Source organism: Poromitra crassiceps (assembly GCF_964638095.1).
Source record: "Poromitra crassiceps genome assembly, chromosome: 11".
In the NCBI taxonomy this organism is placed as follows: Eukaryota; Metazoa; Chordata; class Actinopteri; order Beryciformes; family Melamphaidae; genus Poromitra; species Poromitra crassiceps.
In genome coordinates, this window is record NC_139643.1 from 49,122,466 (window position 1) to 49,140,775 (window position 18,310).

Genomic DNA, 18,310 nt, shown 5'->3' on the forward strand with positions numbered 1-18,310 from the left:
ACAATTGTAGCTGCATGAAAGCAATACAGTAGATGCAATCGGTCAGATAGCAAACTTTTTTAACCTTTATTTATACAGGGGGGGGTCTCACTGAGAGCAATGCTCTCTTTTTCAGGAGCGCCCTGTTCACTCACAAACACACACACATTCATACCTGGAAGCTGACCTGTACAACCACAGTCTGATGTGCTGCTGACCACTGATCATCTCCACTGGAGCGGTTGGGGTTAAGGGCCTTTCTCAAGGGCACCTCAGTGGTGGTAATGAGGGAGGGGCAAGTGCTGCTTTTTCACTTCCCCCCCCCCCCTCCCAGATTTATCCTGCAGGTCCCGGGGATTGAACCGACGACCTTTCCGGTCACAAGCTAACCTTTAGGCCACCGCCGCCCAACCGAGTTGCTGGCAGTGTGAACGCTCTATCAGAACCTCCTCTCTTATCTCTTCTATTCCATCTCCCTCTCTACTTTCCACCATGTCTAAATCAGTACAAATAGCAAAAGGCCCACTCTCCTTTCAGAAAAGAAATGTGTTCTGGTTCTGGTTGCATTAGTGCAATGTTGAAATCAATACGGAAACATCACAGGACACAACAATATCAGATGGCTAAACCCTGTCTTTATTACTCACAGTCAGACACATATCAAAGATGCACTGTGAAATTTGTCTTCCACATTTGACCCATCCTGGCTCGTCCTCTTCCACGGGCTGGCCAGGAGCGGGGTGCAGCTGCAGTGGAGCGCCCCCCGGGGGCTGGCCAGGAGCGGGGTGCAGCTGCAGTGGAGCGCCCCCCCAAGGGACCAACTTCTTCCAACTGCCGCTGATCAGACCATGTCTTTAGCAGGGGGTTATATATGGAGGAAACCCCTTTTGGAGTACGGGGAGAACATGCAAACTCCACACAGAAAGGCCCTTTCTCACCACAAGATAACCCACCTGAGCACCAGGCACCTGAAAGCATGGGGCGACATACCCCCCCCCCCCCCCCCCCTTCAGTGTCAAACAGTGTCCCAATTGAACCCAGGACCTTGTATCTTCACAACACTGGTCAGAATGAACAAACTCCTGCAAGGCTAACTTCTCCTCCGCCTTGTCATTTGTTTGGGTTTGGACTGGAGATAAGGATGAAAGAGCTCTTTCAAGACAAGCCCCAGTGAATATCTGCCTATCTCTGCCTCCTCCATCCCTGGTTAACCACCTACATCTGGCTCTGCCTATATTGACTCCAGTCATTCTTCACTTGGACGGCTCCCAAACAATGGGAACAAAATAGCGTTTGCATTTTTCTTTCTGACATAGATAAGAAGGCCTTTGAAATGTGTGACCGAGGGAACGCTGCTTAACGAAAGTGATTAAAGAATGTGCTTTCTTAATCGTGGGGTTTATGGTACCTATTAAGCCTGCTGAGTCATGTTTATGGTACCTATTAAGCCTGCTGAGTCATGTTTATGGTACCTATTAAGCCTGCTGAGTCATGGATATGTCACTTGAAATCAGTTGAGAGCTGACAGGGCTTTGTTTCATTGAATTCTCATCGATTTAATCTTTGAATGCGTGCATAATACTGTTAATCAGAAATCAGCACTATGCAGACTAATCAAATCTCATGTATGCTTTTCACCGTGTCTGTGGATTTAATAGCAACATCTGCGAATCCTACGTCTAATTCCCACACTGACGCATCCACTTCCACAGGACGAGTATAAGGGACACGAGCTCTGACTATAAATGCATGTTATTGTCATCAGTCTCCTCAGTCCGTAAAATTCTTGAAGGGAATTGTCGTCCATTTTCAATCGTAAAAGATGTCGTTGTCTATCCTTCGGGGAGTGCTGTGATCATAAGCAAAACATTTAAATCGGTTCTAGAGGCGGAGTCGCCGGGTCAGGCCACGTATTGCACAATGCAACGTCAATGGAAATGTGGATCTAAGGCGTTTCGAGTGATTTGCGGGTTCGAGTGTCTCCATCTGTATGAGAGGAATAACTTCTCAAGCGCTTTTGGAGAAGAAAAAGCAACTGTGCTTCAAGAACATCCACCAATATTGTTTTGCAAGTAATTCCCCTTCTATACGAGGGATCAGCCGAGCAGCATTTTGGTAAACAAACCGCGTCACTGGGTGGCAACGGCAATGAAACCCCATGGAGCCCAGGTGGCGCGAGGCTTGAGTGTCTGACTCTAGCCAGTTAACTCTGTTTACATTTTAAAAACTGCGACAGTTCACACAACTTTTAACACGACATGCATATATTATACATCAAACTCTTGAGCTACTTCTGCTCTCACTCAGAATGTCAAAAATATAAGCGATGTGATGTATAGTTTTTGAGATATTAACGTTTGTTTGGCACAACTCGTACTATTAACTGCCGCGGGGTTCCGCATTTCTGGGTGTCAAGTGACGTCACGCTGATTCGTCCTATAGAGCTGATGTGATTGGGGCAAGCACTATACATGGGCTGTGTTCATTCATTTTGCCTGTCATAAAAACCTGATGATTATAAATACCTGATCATACATAATATGACCAATTTTTGGATCTTGACAAGGCAAGTTTCTGTCAACTCTCTTCCTTCGCTACCCTTACCCTCTTTCTTTTGCGCCATTTTCAAATGGCCATTTTCCTCCGAGTCTCATTCTCTGCCCGCCATCTTTGTTTTTGGGCAGATTGAGAACTACATCAAAGAGAGCATGAAGGCAGAGATGGCTCAGCTGCAGCAGAGTGCCGTCCACAACCACACGGCAGCCATGTTGGAAATGGGCACCAACCTCCTCTCTCAAACAGCAGAACAGACGCGCAAGCTAACTGATGTTGAGACACAGGTAAGTCTACAAACACACTCATGCTCACATGCACACGCACGCACACACACACACACACACACACACACACACACGCAAGTAGGCTACACACACACAGACACACATACTTAGAGATGCAGCCACCTTGAATTGCCGGCTGATCCTTGACAGGTCCCTGCCTATAGGTTGAGTCGATGTCTTGTCATAGACGCTGGGGGGCGTGGTCAGGGTGGGGTAACCCCCCCCCCGTTCTCCCCATTCAGCATAGTTAGCATTTAGCTGCTAGCCCAGCCCAGGCAGACAGTAAACGCACATCTGAACAGACGATGTCTATGTACCTGCTCTAGAATCCCCAATCCTGTAGTGTAGAGCCACACCACCGTCCTTTGGTAAGTCAGCCCAGCCCATTGAGGTATATGGGGGGGTTTTACCGCGCTCGCGCACCAACCGTATAACATTTTGTGGGCGTTCTCACACAGACCGACTGCATCTATCCATATCCGTGGCAGGTTAAACGAAGATAAAATAGAAACTTAACTTACTTAAACTAAACTTAACATAACACAACTTCAATCAATTCAACCTCTTAACACATTCACTGCCAGACGTTTTTTTTTTACTGTAGTTAGCTTCTGCCAGAGGGGTTTTTTAAGGATTCTGGCTCATCTTTCAAGACCCGAGGATTCTTTTCTGCTAAGATTTTGTGAACACACAATATCTCAAAAGAACTAATAGAATGTGTGCTTTCTCTGTCTAAAAGAGTTAGTTTGTAGAGTTAGTAGTTATGTAAGCATTAGCAGTTGAATACAGCATGGTTTCAGCGTCAGAAAAATTATTCAGAGATAAACGGCTTTTTGTGAAATTCGATAGAACAGTCACTTTAACCATTCATTTTTGGCATCAGTAAGACGTCAGACATCTAAACAATAGTTTTGAACAGTAATTTCCTCCATAACAGCAGGAAACCCCCCTCTGCTTCCAACTCCTCCCTCCGTGGGCGTTCTTCTTGGCTGCAGCGGCCGTCACAAGCTTGTCACCAGTCTCACTGCTTTGCTGCTGCTGCTGCCTGTTTGCGCGGCCGCTGTTTGAGGAAGTCTGGATGGACTCGCTCGCTTCTTGGAGTTTTGGTTGAGAGCTTGGATGAAGCTTTTGCGATTCTGGTCATATTTATGCTGCGTGTTTCAAAGTGTGTTCCACCTGTAATCTATTATGCAAATTTGCAATCCCGCATCGCCAGCAATCAGCGCGAAAACGAAAGCGTTTTCCCCCATCCATTTTCATGAGAATGGCTGCTTTTTGCTTGCCTTCCTCTAGTCAGGAGAGCACTGTCGCCACTTAGTGGGTCGGTGGAATGGGTTGTAAACGTTCGGTGGCTCCAATAATTATATAAGAGATGTAAAAGGGTTAGATGCACATCCCACGGTCAAAAAAAAAAAATCATTTTTTTGACGTATTAATACGTCATTGGCAGTCAACCGTTGGATTATTTTTGACGGATTAATACGTCATTGGCAGTGAACGTGTTAAGAACCCATATAGATATAGATGCTCTTCATTTCTCTGAAGAAATGAACCCTTGTGGTGTAACAGAGTTCATGTCTTTGGTACGGCAGCTGGCTGGCAGCCGGCTAGGAGGTGGCTGCCACTGTATAAATGCACAGACACACAGATTCTCTCCGCCCCCACCCCCTCTCTCTCTGTCTCTCTCACACACACACACACACACACACACACACACACACACACACACGCACACACACACACACACAGACACACGCACACACACACACACACACACTGAGAGGATTCATCTCATGCTCCATTAACCCAGCTATTCCACTTTGGCCCGCCCCTAAAGGGTTACCAGGAACTGGCCAAAGACAATATGGATGCTGTATAAATAGCCGTCCTCTCTTTAAGTCATGTGGCTGCGTTGTTTATGGAGGGCTTTGAGGAGGAGGTTGACGGGAGTGAAGTTAAAAGTGAACTGTTTGCTAAGATAAAATGATCCTCTATCATAACACAGCTGAATATTTTCTAAGTGTTACCATGTGCCCGGGTGAGAGCACTCAACAAAGTGAGCTTGGCCTATATCTGTATCTACAGGCCTTCATCATGTACGCTGAGACTGGATCTTGGGTTTGGGACAGGTTCTGCTGCAGATTTGCACGGCGTTGGTCAGAATGATCACAGTATAAAAGCCTTGCGCCGCAAACGTTGCCAATTACAACAGCTCTATTCTCTTTGTGTTGTTGTGTGTATCTGTCTGTGTAATGTGTGTGGATATCTCGTCTCTTCCTTGGAACAAGGTGCTGAATCAGACGTCCAGACTTGAGATCCAGCTGCTGGAAAACTCGCTCTCCACCAACAAGTTGGAGAAGGAGCTGATGGTCCAGACCAATGAGATCAACAAGCTCCATGACAAGAACGGGTAAACAACACACAACATTGCAAGCACAAGCTAGCTAGCATCCAATTGGATAGAGATCTGACCGGAGCAAATAATAAGAATAATATATTCTTATTATTACCTATAACAATAATATATTCTTATTATTATTCATAAGAATTAATATATTCTTATTATTATTATATTCTTATTATTCTGATTATTATTCTGATTATTATATATATATATATATATATATATATATTTATATATATATATATTTATTTATTATTATTATTATTATTGTTGTTATTGTTATTATTATTATGATTATTATTATGATTATTATATACTGTAATAATAGGCCCACCGTGCCTCTTTTTTTGAAGTCAGTCTATTTCTCACTCCAACTAACTACTGCTTTGCACGAACAGATATATAAACAAAATCACAAGCCAGCAGTACTGTGTATACACAACAGCATGCTATGAAGCTCATAACTCCGTCATGTCAATCAGTTTTGAGTGCATGAGGCCATGTTTTCCATGTGGGGCTGTTAACAGTTGTTGCAAAACAGGGAAATATAAACGTGGCTTTTTTGGAGACATATTCTCATATGTCTCCCAATCTTGCACTTGTTTGATTGGTCCTGCGGGATTGTCTGATAATGTTGTGTTTGAAAGGGCTCGGTCCGCATTGCTCACTGCCGACCGAAGCATCCGTAGAGACTCCGTGCAGCAATCACTTTGAAGAAAAAAACACCGAACGCTATTGAGAAAGTAGTCTCCGGTGATTATGACTTTCGAGGTATTCCTGAGGCTTATGGAGATAGATTGCTAAGGGCAATTTCCTTAAACCGGCGCAATTATGACATTATTCTTATCCCATTTTGTGCATGTTGTCTTTTCTTTTTCCTTGACCAAATCTATGATAGAAGGGGGAGATTTGATTAGCTAATGAATTTGATGTCAGCCTGTATCATCTTTCAGACATAAATTGGTCAAATGGTAGCATGGATACTGTGATGAATCTGCAAAGTATTCGGTGAAGCCTATGTTTATTTTGCATGTGGGAGCCATGGCAACCAGCCCTATACTATACTGACATAACTATTTGCACTTATATCCTCTATACACTCAGGATCGTGTGTTTGTGTTCCCATACGACACACTGGGATAGAAACACTTTTACAAGTGCATCACCACACTTTGATTGTAATTACGGTACTTGCATTATCCTTCACAACAGCAGGGACAGTTCAAAGGTGGGGTTCATTTGATTAATCCTTTCATCCACTGTCCTCTATTCATTATGTATATACTGTAAATAAAGAAACTGATACGCTTACAAAATCACACAATCGTCGCTCACAGTATTACAAAAATTGCAAAACAATATTCAAAACAAATATATTGCAAAACACTATTCAATCCATTCGAATATTGATCCAATGAAAACAATTTCCAAACGCTCCGGCCAGCCCCTGTCTGTATCTCAGCAGCTCATAGTTGGTCAAAAAATAAGACGTGATCGTCATTTCCTCACTTCAGTGTCCCCTGTGCCGTCGCTTAATAGCTCCGACTGGAAAACAAACAAACAAATCCTAGCTAGCTTGCTAGCTGCTGAGCAGAAATGGAAATTCTATTTATTCATATTGCAGTATTTATTTTCATGAACATGTGTCGTGATTCGTCAAATACCAGACAGATTGCTCTGTCCTAATTTGAATGGGCTGAAGTACAGACCGTCTCTGGAGCATTCAAAGATTGCAGAAGAGATAGAGTGGCTTGAGAGACTAGCCTACTCCATAACCAACTGTTCTGGACCCCCCTTGCCTTTTCCCTCAGCCTCCTGGAGCAGAAGATGTTGGAGATGGAGGTGCGACATCGTGACGAGCTGGACACCATGAGGCAGGAGAAGGGCAGCCTGCAGGCGCTGGTGGGGCGGCAGAGCGGGGTGATCCACCAGCTGGAGGCCCAGCTGAGCCGGACCACGGGGAACAGCACCGCCCTGCAGAGACAGCAGCAGGAGATGATGGACACGGTGCACAACCTGCTCAACCTCTGCTCCAAAGATGGAGGTAGGTTAGCTCCGTTGTAGTCTCTCAAGACCAAAGATGGAGGTAGGTTAGCTCCGTTGTAGTCTCTCAAGACCAAAGATGGAGGTAGGTTAGCTCTGTTGTAGTCTCTCAAGACCAAAGATGGAGGTAGGTTAGCTCCGTTGTAGTCTCTCAAGACAAAGATGGAGGTAGGTTAGCTCCGTTGTAGTCTCTCAAGACCAAAGATGGAGGTAGGTTAGCTCTGTTGTAGTCTCTCAAGACAAAGATGGAGGTAGGTTAGCTCCGTTGTAGTCTCTCAAGACCAAAGATGGAGGTAGGTTAGCTCCGTTGTAGTCTCTCAAGACCAAAGATGGAGGTAGGTTAGCTCCGTTGTAGTCTCTCAAGACTAAAGATGGAGGTAGGTTAGCTCCGTTGTAGTCTCTCAAGACCAAAGATGGAGGTAGGTTAGCTCCGTTGTAGTCTCTCAAGACCAAAGATGGAGGTAGGTTAGCTCTGTTGTAGTCTCTCAAGACAAAGATGGAGGTAGGTTAGCTCCGTTGTCATCTCTCAAGACAGACGCGTCGGCTCTCGCAGTTTACAGAATGATGTGCCTACCCATCTGCTCTTCGCAGCTCTCAAAGTTCGTCAAAGAATAAGACAGGATGTTCGATCCAAATAAGGCAGGATGTCCGATCCAAATACATGTAAGGCGGGATATCCGCTCATTTCCCCCCAATCACCTGCCTCGGTTATGTTTCCGAGATTCGTGATTGGTCAAATACCATTGAACTTCCTTCCGATCTGAAGCATTGTTTTTCTTTGGAAGATGACAACTTCCACATTTTTTTGGGCGGAAGTACAGACTGTCTCTGGAGCATTAGAAGACTGTGGAAGACATACAGTAGACTAGGCTTGAGAGACTAGCCAAATTCATCCTGCTCAAACACTGCTCCAGAGATGGAGTTGGGTCAAACACTGCTCCAGAGATGGAGTTGGGTCAAACACTGCTCCAGAGATGGAGTTGGGTTCACTACGATCAAGGCCTCGGCGTCTAAACGGATTTTGAGGTTTGGACTTTCTCTCTTATTGTCCAAGCAGACAAGCAAACATCTTGCTCGCTGGGTGGCTAGCGTCCTAAAGTCCCTGTGAAATTGAACTGCCATTACTTTGACTTCCTGGAAAACGAGAGTATCTCCCATAGTGACCTCATGCTGCACAAGCATCGATATAAATTTCTCACCAATAAAACCATCAGATGTTTGAAGTATGAAGCCCCTCCACACCCGCACATCAAATGGCCCTTCTCAATAGGAAATGCCTCAAATCATGGCCGTTCGTTTAAAGACCCGCATTTCATGGGGTCTCTTTAAACGATAGCCATCGCACATGAGCGCACGCTGGCCATGCGTGTGGTGCTCCAGAGATGAAGAAAGCTGCAGCCCATTAGCTGGAAGAATACACGTCTCACCGAAGGTTAGCCAAATCCAGAACGACGAGGCACCACACTAAAGACTCAATTCATCCCATCAGATATATTACAGCCGCTTCTATTTTACAATCCTTGTGAAATGGTGACGACGGGGGCCCGTCTATAAAAGCTCGCCCCACACTGAGAGACACAGGGATGCTCTGGCCGTTAACTTCTCGCCTCACTGCGAGCGACGTGAAGAAGAAAACGTGCTTGTGATCGTAACGCAGCGTGGCGCTCCTCTCGGAGAGGTTTCGTTCCCTCTCGTAACACAGTGTGGTGCTCTCCTCTTCTACAATAATCGCTTATCACGTCACGACCTATAAAGCATGTGCTTAGCGCTTCACTGACAAGTCCAACAGCCACCGACTTTTGAGTTAATAGACTGTTCTTATTCCTCTGTGCCCCCTGCCTTCCCCCCATTCTGATAATACGAGACTGGGGATTTCCCTTTCGGCCCTACTTTTGACCCAGGCAGCAATACGACCCTGCGGTTGGGTCAAACGCAATGAACTCATTACCCCCGTCTGGTCTCAGCAGCTCAAAAAAAACACATAACCCCCCCGAAAATCCACTTGATCCCGACGTTGCCCTCAGCTCCCATTGGTCACAGGAGAGTTCACATGAATGTGTGTGTGCTGGGGATTGGTTTGCACGCAGGCTGTCGGAGACGCCTTGAGACCCCCCATGGCTTCCTGAGGTTCCCCTGTCAGGCAGGAAACGGCGTGGGCATGAATGGATATGGCAGGCGTGAGGGGAGAACGGCTGCACACGATTAACACAGGACTTGGTATTCATCGTGCTGTTCCCGTTTGTAACTTTTATGTTCCGTGCAGAATGCTTCACCGCACCTCTCTTTGCGTACTCCCATCTGTTTCGGCGCTGTTTGTGAGCGTGTGTTGCATCGAAGTCTTTTGAAAACGTTTTTGGCGTAACTAGCTCGTACGTAGCATTTCTGCATTTTCATGTGTCCTCATCAGTGTTAGGCAGTAACGCTCTGCGGTATTGTGTCACCGTAATGTTATTACTTTCCCCCGGTAACGAGCCGTGTAAGGGAGAAAACGGTGATTATATTACACTTAGTAATCCGAGTAACTTCAAGTTACTGCATTAGTTTCTCCAGCGTTGGCACAGCGCTCAAAAAAAGTGTAGAGAAAGGTCTGGCTATGCGAGACTACTGCGTTGCCAGTTAATAAAAAGTATGCAGTTTGGCTGATTGTTGACTCCTGCTGTAAGGTTAATTATTCTTCCAATAAAGTTCTAAAAGGAGCTAGCTAAACGGTTTGTACGTCACTTTTTCAGAAGGGGGGGTGGCGAAAGTAATAGAGCAATATAATGAGTAATATATCTTTTGATACCAAGTAATACGTATTTTTATTACTTTTTAAAGGAGTAATTCATAATTAACTTATTACACTTCCTGAGTAACTTGCCCAACACTGGTCCTCATGCAAATCTTTTGGCTTGCCATTTGGCCGGATGTGTCCTGTTGTCTGTCATGTTTGATTTGTTTCACTGCAAATAATCCTTTTAAAGGATCCGTTACCCACCATTCATTTTCTCACCTTGTCAGCCATGTTATCTCCCTGCCGTTTCCAGTAGTTCAGCGGGGTCAGCAGGGCAGGGCACCTCTGCCCGTCCCCCCCCCCCCCCCCACCCCCACCACCGGCCTGTGATTGGTGGCCGCCTTAACGAGAGGCGATCGAAATGGAACGTGGCCACTCTCTCTCTGTGGTTGGTCTGCTTCCTCCTCCACGGTGGCGCCGAGGGTTGAGCCGGGCGTGCGGGGGTCAGAGGTCACCCCTCTCCTCACCCCCAGCCTGAATAAGTCAAACTGTAATAGCTCCTGCGGGACGTCCCGTCCCAAGGAGGCGAAGGAGTAGGTAGATCTCACTGAGCGTCTCTGTCTCGCCTCCCCCCATCCCCTCCTCATTCTCAATGCTGTTTAAGACTAGAGGCGCACCGGAGCTCAGTTGACTTTGTTGGCTGTTTGGGGCGAGGGGCTCTGCTCTGTTTGAGGAACGGATTAGTGTTTTCATTTGAGGAAAGGGTCAGTATTCCATGCCGTCGAGTGGCGTCTGCTCGCGTTAGGCTTTGTTTTGAAAAGCGAGCCGGAGGGTTTCCTAAAAAGCACGGACTGAAATCATTACTGACGTGGCTGTGGGGGAGGAGGACGCTTCAAAAAGAGGAGTTTAAATACTAAATCTCCATAAACAGCGCAGTGTTTTTACATTTGTGCACAAATCTCTTTTCCGCTAATTACGGGTTCCAATGTCATTTTCGCCGCCGCAGTGCGAGCCGCGGTCCAGGAAGCCATTTTTGATGTGGCCAGATGTTTGTTTAGGTTGTAATCATTACCTAAGCCTTATTAGAGTGCAATGAGCCACGCACTGTTATTAACGGTACGTGGCTCATTCACTGGTCACTGTTCACGGGTCACTGTTATTAACAGTCATTGACCTCAGCTTTGGAAAACTCCTCCAAACTTTCTGGCTGCTAAATATGATTTTCTTTCACAGCGTTCTTATTATCCCACTAAATTAATGGCATCCATCATTTTTATAGCCGATGTGTTCGGGGTCTGAATGGGATTATTGACGAGTTCCATGCAAAAACCTCAAAATGGCATTTACGCCCCCAAACAATACTGTATTGTAAACGCCTTTAGTAAAAGTCACTTTACCATCCAAATACACTACATTCTTAAGCTTTTCACAGGGGGAGTTTTATGCTTCACTGACTGGCAGAATGACTTTACACCTAAAGTTGCTTTTTTCCCCTGTAGGTGATGTATACCTCTCACTTTACACTGAGGAAACTAGACTATTTCAAGGAATTGTAGCATAACACACATACCAGTTCAAAACGGATGGCAAAAATCAGGCAATTTGTTTCAGAGCTATATGTCTGTAAAACTGGATTTGTCATGACAATCAATAAGAAGTAAAACCTTTGTTTTCAAAGTTAGCTTTTGATTTTTAATGTTTTTCCAACCCAAAATGCTTTCGACATGGCGCCATGAACGGCAAGGGGAAAATCAGTCAGTCAGTTCGCTCCTCTACACCTGTGCACCAAAAAAAGAAACATTTCCGCAAATCATTTCCACAAATAACGTAATAAACAAAGTAGGAGTTTTATTATTGTTAGCTGCAAAATTTCATGCAAACTTCCACAATCCTGGTGGGGCGTCCCGGCGACTCACCTGGCAGAGCGTGCACCACAAAGGCTTCATTAGTCCTTCGCGTGGACGACCCGACCCGGGTTCGAATCCGATCTGTGGTCCTTTGCTGCATGACATCCCCTCTCTCTCCCCAACCCTCCTGTCCTAAAAGTAAAGGCAAAAAACACTAAACATCACTGACATATATGTACGGTATATATATATTAGGGGTGTCAAAAATAATCGATTATAAGATGCATCGCGATGCGGACCTGCACGATTCTGCATCGATTCACAAATGTCAAAAATCGATTATTAAAAAAAAAAAAAAAAATTATATAATCAAATAAAATATAATGGAAGTACATGCAGTTGTTTATTTTAATTATGGATCATAATACAATGCAATTCTAAATGCATTATTTTAAAAGTAGCCACACAGTGAGAAAAAAGAAAGTGAGAAAAAAAATCATGTATTCGGGAAAAAAAGTGATGCATCGATTTAAGATGCATCGAGATGCATCGATAATCGTTATCAAATCGAATCGTAGCCCTCTGAATCGAATCGAATCGTGAGGCCAGTGAAGATTCACAGCCCTAATATATATATATATATATATATTATATAATCAGTTGTGGGACTGAATTTGGATGGTTTTAGTGTTTTACATGCTTCAGTTATGAATAGATCACAGCAAGTCATTTGGCCCCGTGTGGACTGACTTTAATCCTGGCATTTAGTTCACATGGGAGCAGTGAGCTCTACGACAGACAGTCCATTTAGCTCCATTTCTCACTCGGCTAACTTCTAGGGCACTGATTTATGCAAACACCCCAGGCCTGCTGGTCTTTCACATGAACCCCCTACTGAATACGAGTCCCCACTGAACCACCAAATATTTGTCTGTAAATAAATATTGGGACATAAATAATATTTGCAGAGCGAGGCAGCAAGCTGTTCAAGGAAGCCGCCGCGATAATCCCATCCCTGGACAGACAGTCGTCTTCCTCCCCGGGGTGATCTCTCTCAGTGCTGATTGTGAAATGATTGTCCACACCGTCACTGATAGGGGTGTGAATCTTTGGGGTATCTCACCATTTTGTGTGTGTGTGTGTGTGTGTGTGTGTGTGTGTGTGTGTGTGTGTGTGTATATATATATATTTTTTTTTTTATATTGATATTTATTTATTTATATATTTTTTATTTATAGTTTTATCAACTGATTGCAATAATGTAAACAGTACACACAAAAGCAAACGGACAAAAGGTAACAATTATTCCAGCTAAACTTGCACAAATAAAAACAAAAAAGTAGAAAAATAAGAAAAAGTCATACAACAAATTAAAATGAAAAAGTAATTGATTCTTGGGAGTTGTGTATCGATTCAGAATCATGGAAGGTAAGAATGGTGCTTCTGACAGTACGCAAATCTATTTTTTTTGGACACCCCAGAAAGTTCCCCTCTAACCTCGATCTCCCTGGCCTCTATAATGTGCTCCGCTGTCTTGACGGCTTGGGCTAAATTACCTCCTGACAAGCCTGTCCTTTGTTGTGTTAGAGTCCGCAGCGCGAGGGCCCCGCTCTGTCAACCCGTCACAGCGGGAGATTCTTGTCGCTGACACTCAATACTTTGTCAAAATGGCCGAAGATAGTACGGCCCAAATAAGCGGCCTGCTTCCTCCTCCGAGGAGTGCTGGACTCCCTGGCGGTGTGGATCAAAGCCGGGCCATAAGGATCGCTGACACTTTTCGCTTTGCCCTGACATCTTCTTTAACCCATTGATACCTGATGCAGCATTTGCGTGTGTATCCCTCATTTGTGTGTGTATCCCTTTAAGACCGCGAACCGCGTGACGCGGTTCGCGGTCTTAAAGGGATACACACACAAATGCTGCAGGTTAACTCAACAATCCCAACAACAAAAACAACAGCGTGAAAAGTGAGATGAAGCGCTCATGTGGGAGGAGAGAGGGAGGCCGAAAGAGGAGGGGCGGTGGGGGGGGGGGAAATCGGAAGGAATTTCCATCGATATAACAAGGGCTCGGAAAGTAAATATAAACCACTTGTTATAACAGGAACTTGAAATTTATAGCTTGTAGTATTTTGTCCTTAGCCCCTTGCTTGGTTTCAAAATAGTGCCGGCATAATGATCTGCAGATGGGAACGGACACAGCTGCCTCTTTGAAACGCTCTGTCAAAGTCGGAGGGAGGCCTCCTCTCAGAGACGCACATCGTTGCGTTGATGAACTGCTTCTCTCGTGCTAATAGGCTGCTAGCCACCCTCACATTTCATCTGCCGGTTATTATGTGAGACTCACCGATCTGCTTCTGCCTCGGTTTCCCTGCACGTGGAGATCTGAATTTCCGATCAATTTGATTACGATAGGTTTGATTTAAACCTGTTTGATAGTAGTGGAAAATGTCGACCATTTGGTGGAATACATTACGGTATGTGACGTGATAAAAGGTACAGTTTGTGATTATAATTATATATTTTTTAAGCAATACCACACAAGAGGGAGTGATGTTGTTGGCTAACGTCACGGCTGTGATTCGGTCGTAGGCCGAGTGCATATATATATATATATATATATATATACCATAAAAACAGTCTTTACAGGAACAAGTCCATACGAAGTTGACCGCACACTCCAGAAGAACAGGGTGACCAAAGTTGTATCAAATTATCATATTTATTTTATGAAGAACAACGCGTTTCACAGGCTTGCTGCTTCATCAGGTTCATAGTGAAGCAGCAAGCCTGTGAAACGCGTTGTTCTTCATAAAATAAATATGATAATTTGATACAACTTTGGTCACCCTGTTCTTCTGGAGTGTGCGGTCAACTTCGTATGGACTTGTTCCTGTAAAGACTGTTTTTATGGTATATATATATATATAAGTGAACTATGATCTATGACTTCCATGTATCCAACTGACTTTTATTTGCAAGGCTATTCTTGTATTTACAAAGCGCGTGACTGGTAATCCCAGCTTGACTTCATTGAGATAGAACAGATGATTTTGATGGCCGCTCTTCTATCAGCAGCATGTGCAAACCATGTGTTTCATCTGTTTTTATGCTGCGCTCACTGTTACGACAGCTCTGACACCCTGTCAACATGGAGGCCCCGAGTACGTTCCTCGCATGCGTGGAGCGAGCGTACGTGACAACAACACACTTTGGCGGACGTGCGTAGACAGTAGATGACAACATTAAAGCAACAGCTGCCAGAGGCTATATTTTTGCTAGCCTTTACCGACAGAAGCCACGAGCTAAAAAACATTTTCAGAGAGTCTCGTCCGTTAGCACTTGCCAGTTGCCGATCAATCGAGTGACATAATCCTACCTGACACCACGTCATGGTTCGTGCCTATATCTGCACCAAGTAGGCGTACGCTACCAGACACAAGTTTGCTAGCTTTCACAGTATTGTACTCTAAGGGGACATTCAGACCAAAAGCGTTTTTGGAGCTCCCAGCGTCTTTCTGCAATTCATTCTCTGTGTAAGGAGGCGCTAGACGTGCTCCTATTTTAATGAACGCACCTGGCGTTTAGCGCTTGTGGCGTCTGTTGTTTTTGGAGGAGCGCTGTGGGCGTTTCAAAGCTGAACAAAGTTGAACATTAGAGGAAAAGCGCCTTGATCGTCTTTTTCACTCCTCCTACCTTCTCTCCTCCCGAGGGATTTTCAACCTCCGCTGCTGCCAGAATTGGCAATAATCTGGCTTTCGTGTTGACAGTGAACAACATCAAACGGACAAAACCCAGCTGGCTACCGTCCGTGTGGTCGTTGTGTTCTGATCTGTACTGCACGCGACTGCAGGGGGAAACAAAACGCAGCGCAAAAAAAACGCTCTGTGCGCTTTGTTTTGTGCACAATGGAAGCGCTCTCAACATGATTTCCATAGTGTTCTAACTGAAGAAAAAAAAAACGCTTTTGGTGTGAATGTCCCCTAAAGATGACTTTCTTCTTGTGTGCCCACAGTGGTGCCAAACAGCACAAAGACGGTGGATGAGGAGAAGAGGTTCCGCGACTGCGCCGACCTTTACCAAGCGGGCTTCCTGAAGAACGGAGTCTACACCATCCACATCGGGCCCCAGGAGACCAAGAAGGTGGGAGGCCGCAACGTTTTACAGCCAGCAGGCCACCACAATGTGTTACAGCCAGCAGGCCACCACACTGTGTTACAGCCTGCAGGCCACCACACTGTGTTACAACCAGCAGGCCACCACAATGTGTTACAGCCAGCAGGTCACCACAATGTGTTACAGCCAGCAGGCCACTACACTGTGTTACAGCCAGCAGGCCACCACAATGTGTTACAACCAGCAGGCCACCACAATGTGTTACAACCAGCAGGCCACCACACTGTGTTACAACCAGCAGGCCACCACACTGTGTTACAACCAGCAGGCCACCACAATGTGTTACAACCAGCAGGCCACCACAATGTGTTACAACCAGCAGGCCACCACAATGTGTTACAACCAGCAGGCCACCACACTGTGTTACAACCAGCAGGCCACCACAATGTGTTACAACCAGCAGGCCACCACAATGTGTTACAACCAGCAGGCCACCACAATGTGTTACAACCAGCAGGCCACCACACTGTGTTACAACCAGCAGGCCACCACAATGTGTTACAACCAGCAGGCCACCACAATGTGTTACAACCAGCAGGCCACCACACTGTGTTACAACCAGCAGGCCACCACAATGTGTTACAACCAGCAGGCCACCACAATGTGTTACAACCAGCAGGCCACCACACTGTGTTACAACCAGCAGGCCACCACACTGTGTTACAACCAGCAGGCCACCACAATGTGTTACAACCAGCAGGCCACCACAATGTGTTACAACCAGCAGGCCACCACACTGTGTTACAACCAGCAGGCCACCACACTGTGTTACAACCAGCAGGCCACCACAATGTGTTACAACCAGCAGGCCACCACAATGTGTTACAACCAGCAGGCCACCACACTGTGTTACAACCAGCAGGCCACCTCAGTGTGTTACAGCCAGCAGGCCACCACAATGTGTTACAGCCAGCAGGCCACCACAATGTGTTACAGCCAGCAGGCCACCACACTGTGTTACAACCAGCAGGCCACCACACTGTGTTACAACCAGCAGGCCACCACAATGTGTTACAACCAGCAGGCCACCACAATGTGTTACAGCCAGCAGGCCACCACACTGTGTTACAGCCAGCAGGCCACCACACTGTGTTACAACCAGCAGGCCACCACAATGTGTTACAGCCAGCAGGCCACCACAATGTGTTACAGCCAGCAGGCCACCACAATGTGTTACAACCAGCAGGCCACCACAGTGTGTTACAACCAGCAGGCCACCACAGTGTGTTACAACCAGCAGGCCACCACAATGTGTTACAGCCAGCAGGCCACCACAATGTGTTACAGCCAGCAGGCCACCACACTGTGTTACAACCAGCAGGCCACCACAATGTGTTACAGCCAGCAGGCCAACACAGTGAAATCTCTGCCTTTTCATCACTTCCAGGCAGCCTCTTTGATGGCCGCTTTATTGGGCTTTGCTTGTTTTCTTTGAGCCGGAGCCCCCCCCCCCCCCCCCCCCCCCCCAGGCGGAGCGAGTCCCGCCTCCCCCCAGCAGAGCCAGAGAGATAGTGCGCCCCCCGCTGGGCGAGCGTGGTGAATGATGGTACTTTGCTGCTTCAGGAATAACGGAAAGCTGAAAATACACTTGGCAGCCTGACGAGTGCAGAGAGCTGACAAGGAGAGGAGGGGGGCCAAACAGGTGTTCACTACCTCGACAGGGAGCTGATCAGGACAGAGTGTGTGTGTGTGTGTGTGTGTGTGTGTGTGTGTGTGTGTGTGTGTGTGTGTGTGTGTGCGCGTGCGTGTGCGTGTGCGTGTGTATGTGCTTGAGCTATCTTAGTGAGAAGCAATTAGGGTTTTTTACACAGATGGGAAATAACAATAAGTATTGTTACTGTATTTAAGTAGGATTTTCAGGTATCTGTACTTTACTGCGTATTTATTTTTCTGACAACTTTTTTACTTTTACTCCCTACATTTTAACACAAATATGTGTACTTTCTACCCCGGGCCCTTCCTTACATGTTCAAAACAGGCTATTTATAATGCACGACAGACAAACACCATGTTGTAACGTGGTCGGTCTCTCTTGTCTCGCGCTCTCACAGCTTGTATGTATGTTTTCACACAAATGATTAATCAAAGTACATACATCTTTAAACATGTTTGGAGGGGTCTTTGAATCCTACAGTATTACAGTACTATAATCGATCTGTGTGTGTGTCTGCCTATTAGGGTTGGGCGATTGGAGGAATATATTGCCGAATGATGATTGGCTGAGTCCACCATCGATTGATTTTTGGGGGTTGAGCAGTGATGTGATGTAACTGCTCGAGCGATAGTGATGTCATCAGTGGGTGATGTCA

At 45.8% G+C, this 18,310-nt stretch overlaps 1 protein-coding gene across 1 annotated transcript in view; it reads left to right on the forward strand.

Annotated features, from left to right (window-relative positions):
• The window catches only part of angpt1 (angiopoietin 1), a gene marked incomplete at its 5' end in the record, with an annotated part of 92,488 nt that overhangs the window by 29,792 nt on the left and 44,386 nt on the right, over positions 1-18,310 (forward strand). The window contains 4 exons of the mRNA XM_083646405.1: positions 2,664-2,819; positions 5,108-5,229; positions 7,035-7,267; positions 15,841-15,968. Of these exons, the coding sequence (XP_083502531.1) occupies positions 2,664-2,819; positions 5,108-5,229; positions 7,035-7,267; positions 15,841-15,968 (639 nt within the window). The remainder of the gene's footprint in view (positions 1-2,663; positions 2,820-5,107; positions 5,230-7,034; positions 7,268-15,840; positions 15,969-18,310) is intronic.